This window comes from Channa argus, chromosome 18 (assembly GCF_033026475.1).
Source record: "Channa argus isolate prfri chromosome 18, Channa argus male v1.0, whole genome shotgun sequence".
Classification (NCBI taxonomy): domain Eukaryota; kingdom Metazoa; phylum Chordata; class Actinopteri; order Anabantiformes; family Channidae; genus Channa; species Channa argus.
In genome coordinates, this window is record NC_090214.1 from 346,114 (window position 1) to 363,953 (window position 17,840).

At 42.9% G+C, this 17,840-nt stretch overlaps 2 protein-coding genes across 3 annotated transcripts in view; both read left to right on the forward strand.

Moving 5' to 3' along the window:
• Window positions 1-1,724: 1,724 nt before the first annotated feature.
• cfap53 (cilia and flagella associated protein 53) lies at window positions 1,725-7,946 on the forward strand. The gene is made up of 8 exons (XM_067483384.1): window positions 1,725-1,911; window positions 2,736-2,965; window positions 3,274-3,447; window positions 5,252-5,555; window positions 5,634-5,852; window positions 6,535-6,751; window positions 7,359-7,461; window positions 7,532-7,946. The coding sequence occupies exons 1-8, from the start codon at window positions 1,846-1,848 to the stop codon at window positions 7,755-7,757; spliced, it is 1,539 nt and encodes a 512-aa protein (XP_067339485.1). The 5' UTR covers window positions 1,725-1,845; the 3' UTR covers window positions 7,758-7,946.
• Window positions 7,947-12,793: 4,847 nt separating this feature from the next.
• The window catches only part of myo5b (myosin VB), a 32,206-nt gene continuing 27,159 nt past the window's right edge, over window positions 12,794-17,840 (forward strand). Inside the window, exon 1 of one of the 2 annotated variants that reach the window (XM_067483382.1) lies at window positions 12,794-12,914. In XM_067483382.1, the coding sequence (XP_067339483.1) occupies window positions 12,885-12,914 (30 nt within the window). In that variant the 5' untranslated portion in view covers window positions 12,794-12,884. Of the gene's footprint in view, window positions 12,915-14,940; window positions 15,338-17,840 lie in introns of those variants that run through there. The other variant, XM_067483383.1, reaches the window with a different exon arrangement.

Below are 17,840 nucleotides of genomic sequence, written 5' to 3' on the forward strand. Positions count from 1 at the left end.
AATAAAAACTGGCCTTTGTTCAGAGACCCTCACAGAGACACAACCCTGTCAGTGGCAGCAGTGTGATGAGCTTCTGCTGAGAAGCATTGTATTATAGTGAGGATTGAATTTTAATCTAAATGAGATGGCTGGTTCATCACTTCTCAATCTGATCAACAGGATTTTTTTGCCATGTAAGCTTTTGATCTTCTTCTGATCTGATTATTTCTCATTGGACACTCGCAGTTGGTTTGGGAAAGCAACTGGTGTCAGCTCAGAAACTGTGAACTCACTCGGTACAAACTAAAACTAGGATGTAACAAAGCTCAGACTTTTTAAACTTAATTAAAAATCCTGAACAGATTCTCCTCCAGTCCTCCTGTCACCTGACGCTCACACCCATCACCCACCACTAACTGCTGTCACAGATAAAATCGGAGTTAGCAATGCTGAGATTTACCTTATTTAAGTGTCAGCGCCTCCGCGCAAATAATTTCACCAAAAGGTTGAAACCATCACATCATCTCATTTAAGAGCTAGTTTTTGCTTACTTTTCTTTTTTTTTTCTTTTGTCCTTTTTGCTAACCCAGTGAGTTCAGGGTCGCCACAACGGATCATTGTCTGCATGTTGAATCTGCAGTTTTTACGCCGGATGCCCTTACGCGACCCTCCTCAATTTCTACCGGGCTTGGACCGGCACTGCACAGCTGGGAAGGGGAACGGGCTGTTAGGGGTTCAGTGTCTTGCCCAGAGACACTTCGACATATAGCGGTTTTTGCTGACATCTTGTGGGAAAATGTTGCATGAGCATGGATACGTTATACTGCACAAACAGGTGAAAAGGTGTCACAAAATGTCAAACACACGTTTCTCCCCAGTAAGTGCTAACATACAGGAAGACACTTACTAAACTTTATTGAAAAGTTCCTGAAACAACAAACAATAGAAAGCAGTTGGCTTTTAGTGTTGCATTACTATCATCTTGCAGCATCACAGCCTACTGCTCAATATCCAATTAACTAGTCCAGTCAACTTTAAACATAAAAAGAAACCCCTGCCTTCACCTCTGCTTCCACATTCTAATATACTTATCAAAGTGAGCATTCATTACATGATCAGATGAAAGTCTGTATAGTTTCAGCTTCCTTTCGCTGAAGGACTTGTTGTTCTACTCGCTCCCAAACATCGTCTCACTGTTTGGGTCTGTCAACACATTTTGCTGCTGACCCACAAACATCAGTACCATAATCCATCGGTCGGCTCCTCAATGTTTTCCTGGGAGCAGTTAATGACGGTTTAGTATCTTAATCACTTTTTTTACATTTGTTGACATGGCTAATAGTAACCATGGTGACCATTATCTGCAAATAGTGAATGCTCTGCTGATAAACTGATAAACCACAACATTAATACCAGCTGCTGGTTTTATTAAAGGAATGTAATCTCCATCCATCCTGTCTCATTTCTGTGAAAGGCTTCACCCTGGTAAACTTTAAACTAATAAGAAGCTGCCGTCAGATTAAGACTGTGGTTATGTTACCATGACAACCAGGACAGATTATCACGATCAGTAACTTTGAAGATCTCTGCTACATGTGGTATCTGATCCAGTTGACAAACACAGGAAACGTGTCCACAGCCATGCCTTTCTCTGTTTTATTCAACATTTCATTTTAGTAATTTTATTTCATTTTCCTTTCCTCCTTCACCGGAGGCGGCGCTGTTTCCCGCGGCAACTCGTTCAGTTTACCGTTGTCATGGTAACATAACATCTCGCCTGTCCGCTGTGTGAGTGTTTGCGAGAGAGCAATAATTCATCAAATCTGCCAGAAACCTTCGTAAAGTGGAACTGCTTCCGCCGTGGAAATGTTTCTGAGTCAGAGAAGAAGAGTTCGGGAGTTTACGGGACCGACGCCTCATTCTGTGGCTGTGGTGAGACCCCGACACCCGCCGTCAGCCTCGACTAGTTTGTTAGATAGTTAGACTGAATCTGCATAGTTTATTTGGCACATAGCAAATGTTTCTTTCTGACGTTAGTGGTTCTCCTTAACTTAACTGGAGCAGTTCGTTAGTTCGGTCCAAAAAGCGTGTTTCAGCTGCGGGTGGATGATGATCAGTAAACAGTTGTGCGGACTTGTTGTGTCCTTCATTTTAACAAGTCATTAGTGGTGGACTTAATAAGAGTACAAATACGCGGTTACAATTAAAACTGTATAATTTAGATTTTTGCTTGCTTTGTACCTCACTTGTAAGTCGCTTTGGATAAAAGCGACTGCTAAATGTAAGTGTAAATGTAAATGTAAGAAAGTATTGAAAAGTAAAAGTACTCCCTGTGACTGCTATTTTATTTTAGGCATTAGATTAGTAAAAATCATATTGTGATGATTATATATCGTATATATCATCATATATATCATATTGTATATCATCATAGGTAGTGACACAGTACTTGTTTTTTTAAATTTTAATAAATGATCAAATCCTTGTATTTTCCAACATGAACCCATGTAATGTGTTTTTTATAGGCTGTGAAAAAAGGTTGAACAAGTAGTCAAGCCGACAATTAGTCACTTATTTTATTTGACAACGTTCTGAATCTTTACCTAAAGTAAAGTAACCAAAGCTGTCACAAATGCAGTGGAGTAAAAATTACCAAAGTATAAAAACACAAATAATGAAGTACTTTCCATGCAGCTGCAGGACACATTTTCCACCAGAGACTAAAGATCGGAATATCTCATTTCTGCCTTGAACAGAAAGCAAAGTTCCCGGTGTCCAGACCTGCAGATCACCTGATCGTGGAGAGACAGAAACAGGACGCAGCCAGAGACAAAGTCCTGGAGTTCACCAGGTACCAGCAGACCTGGGACATCAAGAACTCTTGGCTCCAGAGCACACAGCGTCAGTACCTGAAAGCAGCCATCCAGAGACAAGTCCAGTCTGCTTTGAGACAGCATGAGTCCAGCATCGAGGACAGGAGGGACAGGTCTGTCTGTGGAGACACACATGTATTTCATCTGCCTTTATCCCATGTGGTCCAGAGGTGGAAAGTAACCAATCACATTTACTCAAGTACTGAAAGGAAATACCATTTCTGTTACTGTACTTGTACTCTTGCAGTACATTAAATTTGAGAGCTGTAGTTGCCAATTGCATTAAAGCAGTGTTTTCTGATTTCAACTGTTCAAATCATCCAGTATTTCACCGATTACTAATACTTGTGTCCTGCCGATTGTTCAGCTACATGAAGCTGGAAACTTGTGTATGTTGTCTCCTCATGTGTGTTGTCCTCAGGCTGCGGGTCCTGCTGGAGACTGAGGAGCAGCAGCTGCTGCAGGAGCTGGAGGAGCAGAAGGAGACGACTGTGGAGAGACAGGCCAAGATGAGAGAGAAGGGCAAAGCTCTGAGGGCCAAGAGAGAGAGTGAACGGCAGCAGCTGGTTTCAGACAAGCTGGAGCAGCTCTTCAGGTAAAACACAACCTGTAGACAAAGAGATGTGAACGGATCGTCTGACAGACCAACAGGCAGGCAGGGAGGCAGACAGACGTCTCATCTGGAGTTTAAGTAGAAAGCTCCTCTAAAAGATGCTCAGTGGCCACAAAGAGATGCACAAGAGACAAATTATCAGCTACAGCTGACAAATGAACACAAAAAGCCTCGTTTGTAGAGATTTAGTGAATAAATTGAAAGAGACTAAATTTTAGTCCCTTTCAATCTAGGATCCTGTAGGTCATAAGATGGGACCCAGGGCCAGTTTTCTCATAATCCGTTCACGTACTCACACCTGCACAAAAGTAGATAAGATACTTTAAGTCCAGATTCATTACGTCATTTCTGAAATAAGAAATCAGTCACAGTTCCTATATGTGTAACATAATAAATCCAAGCAGTTTCTTCAGTCTGAATAAAGTGTCTAAGGAACCCAGTAATTTCCCCTTCACCAGCATCCCCACCACTGATGCCCTGACAGTCGTTAGTAAAGGCTAAAAGAGGATGACACCCTGCCCTGCATAAACAACCTCAATCCAGGTCAGATTTGCTCATGGACTTGTGTCTAAACACCACATACTTCACCTACAGAGGTCACTTCTACAGACAGAAACATGGCTGTGCCATGCATTGTCCGGGTGGAGAAGAAAGCAGTCAGCTCCTTCTCAGGGACAGAACCAACCCACTGGTTCAGATATGTAGATGACAAGTGGGTGTAGATCGAAGATCTAGAAGGTTCAGGTTTTCACAGGCCACACAAATGCAGTTGACATCAATATTACGTTCACCAGAGATGACACCAGTGACAACAGACTGGCCTTCTTGGACTCTGCAGTGAATGTTGGAATTTGTGGAAACCTAGAAATAGAAATCTACAGGAAACCAACACGATTTGACTCCCACCACCCACTGCAACACAAAGGGACAAAAGCATCTTCAGGAAACACCACATATATGTTCACCAGAAAACCCACTAACACACTGAGACAAAGACTTGTCCACCTGAAAGACCAAACACCTAAACACAAGAAGAGCACCGTAGTGTTTGAAGTCCAGTTCAGTGGAGACTGCTCAGAGCTGGAGAAGCAACACCTGGGGACCAGAACCAGCAGTGTACCAACACCTGAAGGACAAAGGACACACTTTTGACGATGACAATGTCCACATTTTGGACAGAGAAGACAGATAGTATGAGAGGAGAATGTGAAGCCATTAATGTTCACATGGAGAATCCTTCTCTTAACAGAGAAAGGGATTGTCTCACATTTTTCATGTTGCCGTTTCATCCATTCCCAGAAAGATTAAGACCACTTCACACATCCAACAAGACGGCCACACCTAACGACCTCCATCTTAGGGGTTTAGGGAGTTAGGGTCATAATCGTTACATCTTGATAAACCCCCCACAAAGGCTACTCTGGAGGATATAACTGGGTTCCCCAGCCACTTTATTCAGAGTGAAGAAGCTGCTTGGATTAGACTACTTGGAAGTAGCAAAATGTTCCTAACCAAGAAAAAGAATTCCAGTTGGCATGATTCAATCTTCTGATAACCAAACCTGAATAACTGAGACTCTTCACCAATAATAAATTAAGCATCTTTAATATTTTTGACTGTATTTATGAAACAGTAAATACGTCCAAGTGAATCTAAAAGGTCACTTGGACGTTTTTACTGTTGTCTGATATTTTCTAAACCAAGCAGTAAATCAGAGTCACCTGAACCAGTACCTCCACCTGGTAAATAACTGGAACGGAGGTAAAGTACTGTGTGTTGTGATCAGGGAGCAGTGCGAGGAGCTAAGGACAGTAGAGAGTAGACGCAGGGAGCAGCAGGTGAGCTTGGAGCGAGACGCTCAGCTGAGGAGCCTACAGGAGCAGCAGCTACAGCAGAAGCAGGAGGAGGAGCTGTTCGCTGATCTGTGGGAGGCAGATCGCCAAGCCAAGGAGGAAAGGGAGAGGCAGAGGGAGCAGAGGCAGCAGCAGAGTAGCAGCGAGCAGCTGGATGTCCTCAAGAGACAGATGGACGCAGCAGAGCAGCAGAGACAGAAGGAGAAGGAGCTGAAGGAGGAGGAGGCTCGCCTCAGGGTCTGTATCACTCTCTGTACAGTCATAGTTGACTCTGATGGACGCTGAACGGTAACCAGATTATGTTGTGTCCTGCAGCTGCAGCAGCAGGATATTCAGCTCCTGCAGGAGCAGCGTCAGCAGCAGCAGAAGCTCCAGGATCAGCGGAGCAGGCGTCAGCAGCTGGACCAGTGTCTCCGGCTCAAAATGAAGCGTCTGGCTCGAGAGCAGCAGGAGGAGCTACAGCTGGACATGATTATCCTGCAGCAGCTGCTCCCACACGAGAGGGACGAGAAGGAGAAAGCCGCTCAGAAGAAGGTAGACAAGGGTTTTCACAGCTGGGGTCATTGTGGGGACATTAGTTCATTTTGTCCTGCACACTGACATGATGCACAGGGACCAAGTCATTTTCACTAACCTCATCTCGCTTTCGTAGTACTTAGTAGTAGTACTTGATAGTAATCTAACTGTAGTGTAACAGTACAAATTATTTCTCAAAAGTACTCCAACAAAATAATTAATTGAAATAGTTGACTGCTATTGTACTATGTGTACTGTATGTGTACTTGTACCATGTTTATAGAGATTGTGAAGGCGACATCCTTTCATGTTTGTTTGTTTTCGTGCACCGTGTGGTGAGGGGCACCTTCCTCCTGTTAGTGAGTTATAATTAAACAACTTTTTAGCCAAAAAAACCCAAAGGTACGCAGGTAACCATGTTAAGCCAGTTAAGCACGTTCCTCCGAAGATCGTGGTCCTGTCCCCCCAACACAGCAGGAAGTGACTTCACGCTCTGTACTGTCATGTAGTCTGTTACATGTGGAGGCGCTGATGGTGTGTTTAAGTAAATCAAAAAGTTGAAAACTAAAAGACAATCGGAGACAACATAGAGTTTTTATGGAGCAGACACCTCACAGCTCCAGACCTCTGCGCCAAAAGCACCAATCCAGCAGGGTGCTGAAGCTGACGTGACTGTGTGAATGTGTGTGTGTTGTCTCAGCTGCAGCTGCGAGAGGAGCAGCAGAGGTACCGGCAGTATCTGTCTGAAGAGCTGCAGAAGCAGAGGAGGGAGGAGGAGGAGACGGAGCAGTTGATCGAGGAGAAGCTGAAGGAGACCTGGGCCAAACGGGAGCAGCAGATGCGGCTGCAGAGGGAGGCCAGGAACCGGCTGATGAACGAAGTGATGGAGGCTCGACGCCTGCAGGTCCAGCACAAACGTATGCAACCAAAACGTTCACCTCCTGCACAAACCTGGTTCTGCCACATTCTAAAGCAGTCTCTGTGGTATTATAGAGGAAATGCTACAGTACGTCAGCACAGAGAACAATAATACAGTAATATGAAGTTTTTCATGTACTAAAATACAGTGGTTGACTGAAACTAAGTATATTTACTCAGCTACTCCATTTCAGTCCAGTTTTTCTTTTTATGGTTGTTTGTACTTTGACTATAAAAGTCAAACTGACAGGAAATGGTCAGGAAAGCTTCTCCTGGATTAGGTCATTTTATACATTAAAAACGTATTATTTTGATCGTTTGTCTTCTGAATATCTGAGTAATTTAAATGACAGAGCAAAATTTTGAATGTGTAACTAGGACATAATTTACTTTTGATTTGACGCTACTGTTACTAATCCACCACATTTCAGGGACTATCAACTATTGTCCTTTTGAAAACCAGCTACAGAATTAAATACTGTAGGAATCATTCATCAGTCCCAGAGGGCAGTACTTCTACTTTTGTCTTGTTGTGGCTGTTATCAAATTAAAATGCAGTGTGTGTGTGTGTGTGTGTGTGTGTGTGTGCGCGCGCACATGCTGCAGTGGAGCTGAACATGCAGAAGCAGCTGGAACTGGCCACAGAGACAGAAGAGCTGACCAGAGTCTTGGAGGAGGTGAAACTGCAGGAGGAGGAGGAGAGGAGACGGTACGTCCTTCTGTTTGTCCTCATCTTCTCAGTGTAAAGTCCTTTAGGCTTAGTTTGTCTGTCACCACAGCCAGAAGCAGAGCTGCGAGCTGTACCAGGCCGACCTCAGGGCTCAGGTGGAGCAGCAGCAGCAGCTCCGCAGACAGCAGAGGGCTGAGGCTGTCAGGGAGCACCAGCAGGGTCTGATCCTGCAGCAGCTCTATGAGCAGAAGAAAGAGCAGATCCTGTCCAGACCCAAATCTGACACCGCCTCTCACCCCTTCAGGAGAACAGAGGGGCCCAGGTCTGCCCCCTAGCACGGCTGCAGCCTCACATAGTCCAGCTACACAAGGAAGACACGCCCCTTTACAACATATCACATGTCAATATAGCATTTAGCTGAGAATCTGAGAGAAAATAAAATCATATTGGGGTCTTAGTCTGCAGTCCTGTCCTCACTGTTGTGGAAGTAAAACCTCTCAATTACGAGCATATCTTTTTCAGTTTGTCACTGGCAGCTTGACGCCTGCACTAAAACCTCCAACCTCCAACCTCCATCCATATTGTTGGAGGTTTTTGGAATTAATTGAAGCTGAGAGGACAGACCACCTGTTAAAACTGAATAGGATTCTGTGCAATGAAGATGAAAACAGGAAGTCAGCTCGTATGTGGCTGTGTAGCAGGAAACAATCAGTCCTCTGATTGGTTGAGTTAAATTATTACACAACAACAGAGAAGAAAAGAGACACTGAGATGTTGGCTGACTAAAGGAACATTCATAGACGAGGTTAAGTCCGTCAGGATTTACTGACACACACACACACCGTGAGTTAATGCATGCTCAATTTATTCATTCACAAAACAAGCTGAGGTTTCTTCATGAGACTAGCACAGATCTGTGTAAAGAGAGACAGAATCTTAAGGAAACTGTATCACGTCAGGTAAAGATGTCCTTATAGTTGTGTCCTCACCTTAGGGAGTCTGAGTTTGACACATCATTGAGGCTGTTTTACGGGAACTGGTAGAAAATGTAGGCAGGGAACAACCTGTGATGAGCTGGTTTAAAAAAAACAAACAGCAAAAATCAGTCTGTGATGTCACGTTTCAAAAGAAAGTAAGACTAATGTCCTCAGTAAACAACTGTCTCTAGCTCCATGGGGCAGATCACTGTATTATAAGGTTTATTTTCCAGCTTATTAACAATGTATGATCACAGGACGTCCTTAAGCAAAGAATGTGAAGCTCTAACCAAGGTGAGTGGTACTGTACCAAAATCATGGAAGATATGATGTTTGTTTTTAATGTTTCATCTTTTTTTAAAGTGTGTGTGAGAGAGAGACTCCCGTGAGACACTTTGTCTCCTGTGATGTGACAGTGTGAGGTTATTTGGATTTATTCCATACCTACCCTGTAGGTACAGCTCAGAGACAAGCTTCCTGTGGTTGGTTGGTTAATCCATTGTTTCACTGAGGGAAGGCTCCACTGCCTAAAGTCTGAGTGTTTTATTGTGAAAGAAGCCTGAGCCATGAAACAGCATTAATCCTTGGATCTGTATCAATGTGTGACTCACCGTTTGTTTTCAGGGAGACTTCAAGACCAAACTACTCCATTCATTAAAACGGCTTTGCCTTTCATAATAATGTCCCCCTCATAACTACTTTTCCTTTTTAAGGAATTCTTCCAAAATCTTCCAAAACTTCCCTCACTGTCCTGAAGCAACAAGGTGAATGAAGTCAGTGGATTCCCTTTTTCTGTCTCGTGGTTTCCTCACACAAAATCATGCATTCTTGTTAATATTTTTAAATATCATTAGCTGTGTTGTACAGGAGCGAAGGGTAAACACAGACTGTTTCTGGTGTGTCTTTCCATGGAAAACATTGCACAATCTGCAGGAAACTGCATCAACACAACGCCACCTGCAGACAACAGGACGTCACTACATCACACCTGGACAAGGGAACGTCTCCTCAAGAACGAGCCTACGTTCCATCAAATGTGGGAAACAGATCCGTTCTAGGAAACCAAGTGGAGCTGGGTTTTGTCTCAGTGGACTCACAGCTGATTGGCTCAATATGACACACCTGAACATGTTTGCATCGTCACAGAGCGAAAGAAAATCAGACACTTCATCACTTTGTGTTCATGGACCTTCTCACTCAGACGTACGTAAACTTAATACCGTGGAGCTCATGTGCAAGACCTTGCCTTAAAAAATACTGCAGTACAAGTAAAAGTACAAAATTTAATGCTTTACTCAAGTACTAAGTACATGTTGTAAAATGTACTTTAGGTCCAAATGCAGCAGAAGTGATAGATTTCCTGAGAAAACAAAGGAATTAAACACTACAGAAGTTGATGCTGTTGATAACATGAACGTACACGTTTCTGCAGAAATGTGAATGAACCAGAATAACACATCAGCATTTCTTAGTTCATTAGACTGTTCATTAACAATGTGCAGCTGTCACATACAGTGACAGCAGCAACGAAGTAGAAATACTGCGTTATTGCTGGGACTTTGGACTTTACATAATAAGATAGGTTTGTAGTTGAATCTAATTACCACAGCAGTCAGGAAAACTAATGTTATGTGTAATATTACTGCCTTAGTTTGTGTCTAAGCCAGAAGTTTCCTCCCACACACGAGTATCTGAAAATCACAAGGAGAGAGTTCAGCGTGAGGGAAACTGGACCGCTTGTCAGCAGGATCCATCCTCTGGGGAACAGGAATGAATCTGTTTTAATAATTTAATATCAATTTAATATCAATATCTGTTTAATATTTAATATCAGTTTGAATGGCTGCTGTGGGTGGACTGGCGTCAGGCCCGGCAGCAGGTAAACAGCTCATACCAGCAGAAGGAGTGGTGTGGGAGTGGAGTCATTAGCTGCTCTGAGAATAATCGTTGTGCTCAGACAGGTCTGACACATGCAGTTTCCCACACTGGCTCCCAGATGACTGTGCATGAGGATCAGTGGATTCACCTGAGACGATGACCCGTCAGTACTACCCCTACTCCAAGGTAAATCTCATGCTGTCCAGGGTTAATGTTCAGGTGTTACACAATGTGTGTGATAAGACTCGTCCATGACCTTGTTACTGTGAGAGATGCCTGGAAAGGGTCCTAAAGGGCTAAAATCTACTGCATTACGAATAAAAGTCTGCATTCAAAAGGTTACTTTAGTAGTAGTACAGAAGTATCATCAGCAAAATGTACCTAAAGTATTCAAAGTCACACAGAGTGACTACTTCTACGGCATTAAATGACACATTGCTTTGTGCACAGTATGCTCAATTTATTCATTCACAAAACAAGCTGAGGTTTCTTCATGAGACTAGCACAGATCTGTGTAAAGAGAGACAGAATCTTAAGGAAACTGTATCACGTCAGGTAAAGATGTCCTTATAGTTGTGTCCTCACCTTAGGGAGTCTGAGTTTGACACATCATTGAGGCTGTTTTACGGGAACTGGTAGAAAATGTAGGCAGGGAACAACCTGTGATGAGCTGGTTTAAAAAAAACAAACAGCAAAAATCAGTCTGTGATGTCACGTTTCAAAAGAAAGTAAGACTAATGTCCTCAGTAAACAACTGTCTCTAGCTCCATGGGGCAGATCACTGTATTATAAGGTTTATTTTCCAGCTTATTAACAATGTATGATCACAGGACGTCCTTAAGCAAAGAATGTGAAGCTCTAACCAAGGTGAGTGGTACTGTACCAAAATCATGGAAGATATGATGTTTGTTTTTAATGTTTCATCTTTTTTTAAAGTGTGTGTGAGAGAGAGACTCCCGTGAGACACTTTGTCTCCTGTGATGTGACAGTGTGAGGTTATTTGGATTTATTCCATACCTACCCTGTAGGTACAGCTCAGAGACAAGCTTCCTGTGGTTGGTTGGTTAATCCATTGTTTCACTGAGGGAAGGCTCCACTGCCTAAAGTCTGAGTGTTTTATTGTGAAAGAAGCCTGAGCCATGAAACAGCATTAATCCTTGGATCTGTATCAATGTGTGACTCACCGTTTGTTTTCAGGGAGACTTCAAGACCAAACTACTCCATTCATTAAAACGGCTTTGCCTTTCATAATAATGTCCCCCTCATAACTACTTTTCCTTTTTAAGGAATTCTTCCAAAATCTTCCAAAACTTCCCTCACTGTCCTGAAGCAACAAGGTGAATGAAGTCAGTGGATTCCCTTTTTCTGTCTCGTGGTTTCCTCACACAAAATCATGCATTCTTGTTAATATTTTTAAATATCATTAGCTGTGTTGTACAGGAGCGAAGGGTAAACACAGACTGTTTCTGGTGTGTCTTTCCATGGAAAACATTGCACAATCTGCAGGAAACTGCATCAACACAACGCCACCTGCAGACAACAGGACGTCACTACATCACACCTGGACAAGGGAACGTCTCCTCAAGAACGAGCCTACGTTCCATCAAATGTGGGAAACAGATCCGTTCTAGGAAACCAAGTGGAGCTGGGTTTTGTCTCAGTGGACTCACAGCTGATTGGCTCAATATGACACACCTGAACATGTTTGCATCGTCACAGAGCGAAAGAAAATCAGACACTTCATCACTTTGTGTTCATGGACCTTCTCACTCAGACGTACGTAAACTTAATACCGTGGAGCTCATGTGCAAGACCTTGCCTTAAAAAATACTGCAGTACAAGTAAAAGTACAAAATTTAATGCTTTACTCAAGTACTAAGTACATGTTGTAAAATGTACTTTAGGTCCAAATGCAGCAGAAGTGATAGATTTCCTGAGAAAACAAAGGAATTAAACACTACAGAAGTTGATGCTGTTGATAACATGAACGTACACGTTTCTGCAGAAATGTGAATGAACCAGAATAACACATCAGCATTTCTTAGTTCATTAGACTGTTCATTAACAATGTGCAGCTGTCACATACAGTGACAGCAGCAACGAAGTAGAAATACTGCGTTATTGCTGGGACTTTGGACTTTACATAATAAGATAGGTTTGTAGTTGAATCTAATTACCACAGCAGTCAGGAAAACTAATGTTATGTGTAATATTACTGCCTTAGTTTGTGTCTAAGCCAGAAGTTTCCTCCCACACACGAGTATCTGAAAATCACAAGGAGAGAGTTCAGCGTGAGGGAAACTGGACCGCTTGTCAGCAGGATCCATCCTCTGGGGAACAGGAATGAATCTGTTTTAATAATTTAATATCAATTTAATATCAATATCTGTTTAATATTTAATATCAGTTTGAATGGCTGCTGTGGGTGGACTGGCGTCAGGCCCGGCAGCAGGTAAACAGCTCATACCAGCAGAAGGAGTGGTGTGGGAGTGGAGTCATTAGCTGCTCTGAGAATAATCGTTGTGCTCAGACAGGTCTGACACATGCAGTTTCCCACACTGGCTCCCAGATGACTGTGCATGAGGATCAGTGGATTCACCTGAGACGATGACCCGTCAGTACTACCCCTACTCCAAGGTAAATCTCATGCTGTCCAGGGTTAATGTTCAGGTGTTACACAATGTGTGTGATAAGACTCGTCCATGACCTTGTTACTGTGAGAGATGCCTGGAAAGGGTCCTAAAGGGCTAAAATCTACTGCATTACGAATAAAAGTCTGCATTCAAAAGGTTACTTTAGTAGTAGTACAGAAGTATCATCAGCAAAATGTACCTAAAGTATTCAAAGTCACACAGAGTGACTACTTCTACGGCATTAAATGACACATTGCTTTGTGCACAGTACATTTGGAGCTGGTTGATAGTAATACTGCAGTTTAGGTACTTTACTATGTATGTCTATCTTGTATTTACATGTGTGTACATGTAAAAAAGTACTTTAAAAAGCAGAAAAATAACATAAAATCATAGATATTTAAGTTACTTTCCAGCTGCTGAAATGTGATAAAATAATTAAGTTTTGTCTCCTAAGTAAAACTGGGAATAAGTAAATAAGAAAAAGTACTAGATAGTAATAAAGTATGTGTACTCAAGAACTGTACAGCAGTACTTGTTCCCTTTATGTTACTGGTCAACCTGAGAGCAAAGTAAAGTTACACATGAGTAAGTACATACAGTAACAGGTAACTCCATGTCTGCTAAGTAACCTGCTGTTCATACATAACCTCTTCTACTTTGAAATGATAATATACTGTAGTACTGACAGGAACCTTTCTGTTGCATAATGAGATCGTTTGTCCTTTTACTTGATCAAAATTGTTTTACTGGACTCACTGGTAAAAGTATTTTTACTCTGTGTTATATTACAAGTGAAAGTTTTGTTTGATCTCAGCGCATCATGTGTTGATTTAAAAATGAATTTCTGGAACAAAAAAGGTGAAATATTCTAGTTTTAGTTTCTCAAGGTTGCAGATTTTATCCTAGTAATCTGAGTATTTGTGGGTCAGTTGGACCAAACAGGACATTTCCTACACGTCCTGGGGAAGGACATTTTGACTCTTCAGGACTTAATGATGATCTAACAGAATAATTAGTTCACACTTCCTGTCTCTGGATTCACCAAAGAGTTTCTCATTTGACTCACTACAATGAAAACATGTTTTTATCTGAATGTCAAACCACAATGGCACCTGTCTCTCAGCAGGTATTTTTAACTGTGTGACGTCATCCCGACTGGCGTGGCCCTGACTCAAACAGACTGATTGGCAGATGAGATTTGGGTCAGAACAGGACTCAAATCTAGCTAAAGAATGTAAAACGAACAGATGACTTTGGAAAAGAACAAGAGCTCTGGTCTAAGGGCAGTGATATGCCTGTTACTGAAGGGCAGCTCTAGCTCAGTTGGTAAGGCAGTTGTACACGGACCACAGGGTCAGTGATTTAATTCCCAGTCCCTCCGGGCTATGTGTCAAAGTGTCCTTGGGCAAGAAACTGAACCCCAAGTTTTTTCCCGGTGGGTCAGGAGAGAATCTTGGCAGCCAACATCATCAGTGTGTAAGTGGGTGAATGAGACCCCACGTTGGATAAAAACACTATATAAGCAGCTAGAAGCTAGCGTGCAGCCGACTGGAGATTCATCAGTACAGGAAAAGCTGAACAGGAACCTAAGTAAACACTAAAGTGTTTCAGACGCTGCAGTTTTACAGACTCCTCTCATAACTCCCTTTCTGACATGCACTGAAATTCAGACATTTTCCCAAGCTCCACCCCTTGCCCCATTACACAGAGCTCCAGACAATGTCAGGACCTGATCCTCCTGACATTCTCTAGAGTTCAGGCTATAAAGTAATTACAAAAACACTTAATTATGACAAATTACTCTTTATTATAATTAGTATGTATGAACCTGCACTTCTTGTATATATTTGCTTTTATTTTTTGTTAATTGATTAATACCTTTTACAGAATAAATTAGCTCTGTACATTTTATCTACTCCTGTTCGTCCTGATTTCTCCCGGGACCCTTTGGGAGGCCTCTGGCCTTATGTTGAGAACCAGCGCTTTGTACACGGTGTGTGTGTTGGTAGAGTAGAAACTTGGCTGGGATCCAGGAAGCCGCCACAGGCTTAGTGTGTGTGAGTTTGTGTGGGGGAGACCGGACTGTCAGGAAGTGTTCGGACACTCTTCTCTCTTTATGGATCAGTGGTCCGGTTCTAACCTGTTCTACCCGCCCTGGGTTTAGTTCTGAGAGATACAAACACTGCACTTTGAGTATCACCTGTCGGGTCTGTGGAGACGAGCTGCGCCGAACACGGTGACCGAAACTCGGCAGACACCTGGCGCCGGGGACATGCGGACTCCGGGAGCTCACCTGGTTTAGAGGAAAAGAGTCGGGATAACGTGGATTATTTTGCATTCTTGATGGGAGCGGAACGACCGTAGTGTGTCGGTACCGGAGGGAAACCGAACAGGAAGATGTCTGTGAACGAGCTCTTCACCAAGGTGAGTTCCTGCTCTTTTACCTGGAAACCAACGCACCGAGGCCGGAGAAGGAGCCCCACTGCTTCCGAGACTGGTTCGCTGGTAAAAACGAGATTTACAGTTACACATAACATCGTTTTAAGTCCGCGAGGCCAAATCCCACCGAGTTAAAGTACAGGAGGTAAAACTCCACCGACTCCGTTCGACATGCACCAGACTGGATGTTATTTCTGACCATCTTTAAGTGGTGAGTCACCTGTTCCTTATAGTGAAGTAACGTCTCGCGACCGTGCGACAGCAGGTGATAGTGAACAAACGTTGAAAAAAAAACAGTGAAACTACAGCGTGCTGGTGGATTAAACACGAGCCGAACGTGTCATCAGATTTAGGAGATATGTTTTCATGATCCGTATGTTAATCTGGTCAGTCTGAAGCGGAAGGTTGTTTAAATGTACAGATTTGTGAATGGAGTTCGACCCATGCCCAGCGGACAGGTGTACAGTTGAGTCGCAGGTGACGCTCTCGGGGAGGGACATTGCATAATCTCCAATGTTTTATGACTCCTTATCGGTTATATTCCTGTGTGTGGGGATCTGGGTAGTTTGACTAAATGGAGCAAAGTTTGTCAGTAAGTAGGAAACTTCGGCAATGATCCGGGTCGTTTCAGTGTAAACAGGCTGAGCCGAATCGTGGCTCAGTATCAGACTTTTTTTTTAGCCCCAGTTAAACCTCCACAACAGCGTTAAGTGTTTTTATTCACATAAATTATCAAAAAGCTCAGGCACTGACAACAGTACTTCATTATTTTGATGATTAATGGTCAGTAATAATGCAGTTCTACACCCACACATCAGCAGGTTGATGTTCAAGTGACATCATCGTTGTTAGCTGTGCTCTGTCTGCTGCATTGTGGGAAATGTAGTCTCAACTCTGCTGCTCGTCACTAAGGTTCCTTCTAAGTGAGACACAACGAGGTGTCCTACGGACAAACAGGAAACTAAAAGTGCAGCGTTAAGGGACAGAGTGTGTGTATTGTGTTCTCCTGGTGTCCACTGGTGTTACTGTCCCAGTGTGAAATCACAGCAGTGAAAACCTCTGAGTTTTTGCCCACCAGTGTGTGACTTGACTAATCTGCAGCAGCTAAAAGACATGTCTTTAGTTCAGGTCTGTGTCCAGCAGTGAAAGTGTTATGTTCACTGACCTCCTCCTCCCGCTGCTGATGCTTTATGTGGGTTCATGTCAACCATGAACAGTGAACACACCACCACCCACATCCCAGTTGTGTGTGTGTGTGTGTGTGTGCGCGCGCGCGTGTGTGCGCGTGCGTGACCTGCATACGGACATAAACCAGTGTGTTGCTGCTGTGGATGAACATGTTAATGTAACAGGAGGAGGACTGGTTTGTAGTTGTAAACCTGCAGATGTAGACCTTTTTATTTTGTTAAATACATTTTTTTACAAGAACAAAACAAATAAACATGGTTATAACTAAGCAGCTGATGGCGTGGACACACACACACACACACACACACACACACACACACACACACACACACACACACACACACACACACACACACACACACACACCTATAGAAAACTGATTTGCAGTTGCTGTCCCTTTAACTCTGAGATCAAAACAGATAAAACACGAATCACCTGTGTGCATCACACTTCTTCAATGTACAGTGTATACACACACAGAGGGAGAGACACCTACAGATTTTTTCTGGATTCACACTGGTCAACTTTTTAGTACTCTTTTTGTGTGTGTGTGTGTGTGTGTGTGTGTGTGTGTGTGTGTATATATATATACACACACACACACACACATACATACATACATGCATACATACATACTGGTGATAGATATTCACTTCTTGTATGTGATGATTTTCTATCACTTTTCTTACAATAAACTGAATGTTTTAGTGGACCAGACACAACTGTGAAAACACCACTGGGCTGTTGTGAGATGGAGATTTGTGGTCAGACTGATGACATAGACATGAGACGGACACACCTTGTTGTGTCCTCACACAGCTGATGTCAGCTCAGAAAATCTATTTCTTTACTTCTCTTTATTGTGAATTTCACTGAACTGGTGTTTTACACTTGAAAATATGAAATATTGGTTTAAAATTTCCCACAGGGAAACTAAATGTGGACCGTAAACAGAACATGCTGATGGACTCTGAGGTCTTGTTCTTCCTGTATCTCAAACCTGGGTCAGTTTTAGCAAAAGCAGCTCCATGTCTCCCTCTCTGTACTAAAGTGTCTGACCTGTTGTCTCCACACGTCTCTGTTGTATATTAGCGCAGTGCTAAGACTGTAAGTGTCCTGTGAGTCCCTGTGATGGGGACACACTCTGCTAACGTGATACTGCAGCATTTGTTGGAACAGGGGGAGGCCCAGCTTTGATTCACACAGCAGTTCTGTGATCCTGCTCCTGGAATCTGTGGTCCACATCATTAAGTAGGGCCACTTAAAGCCTCTCTACCTGCTGGGAGACAGAGTAATCCGT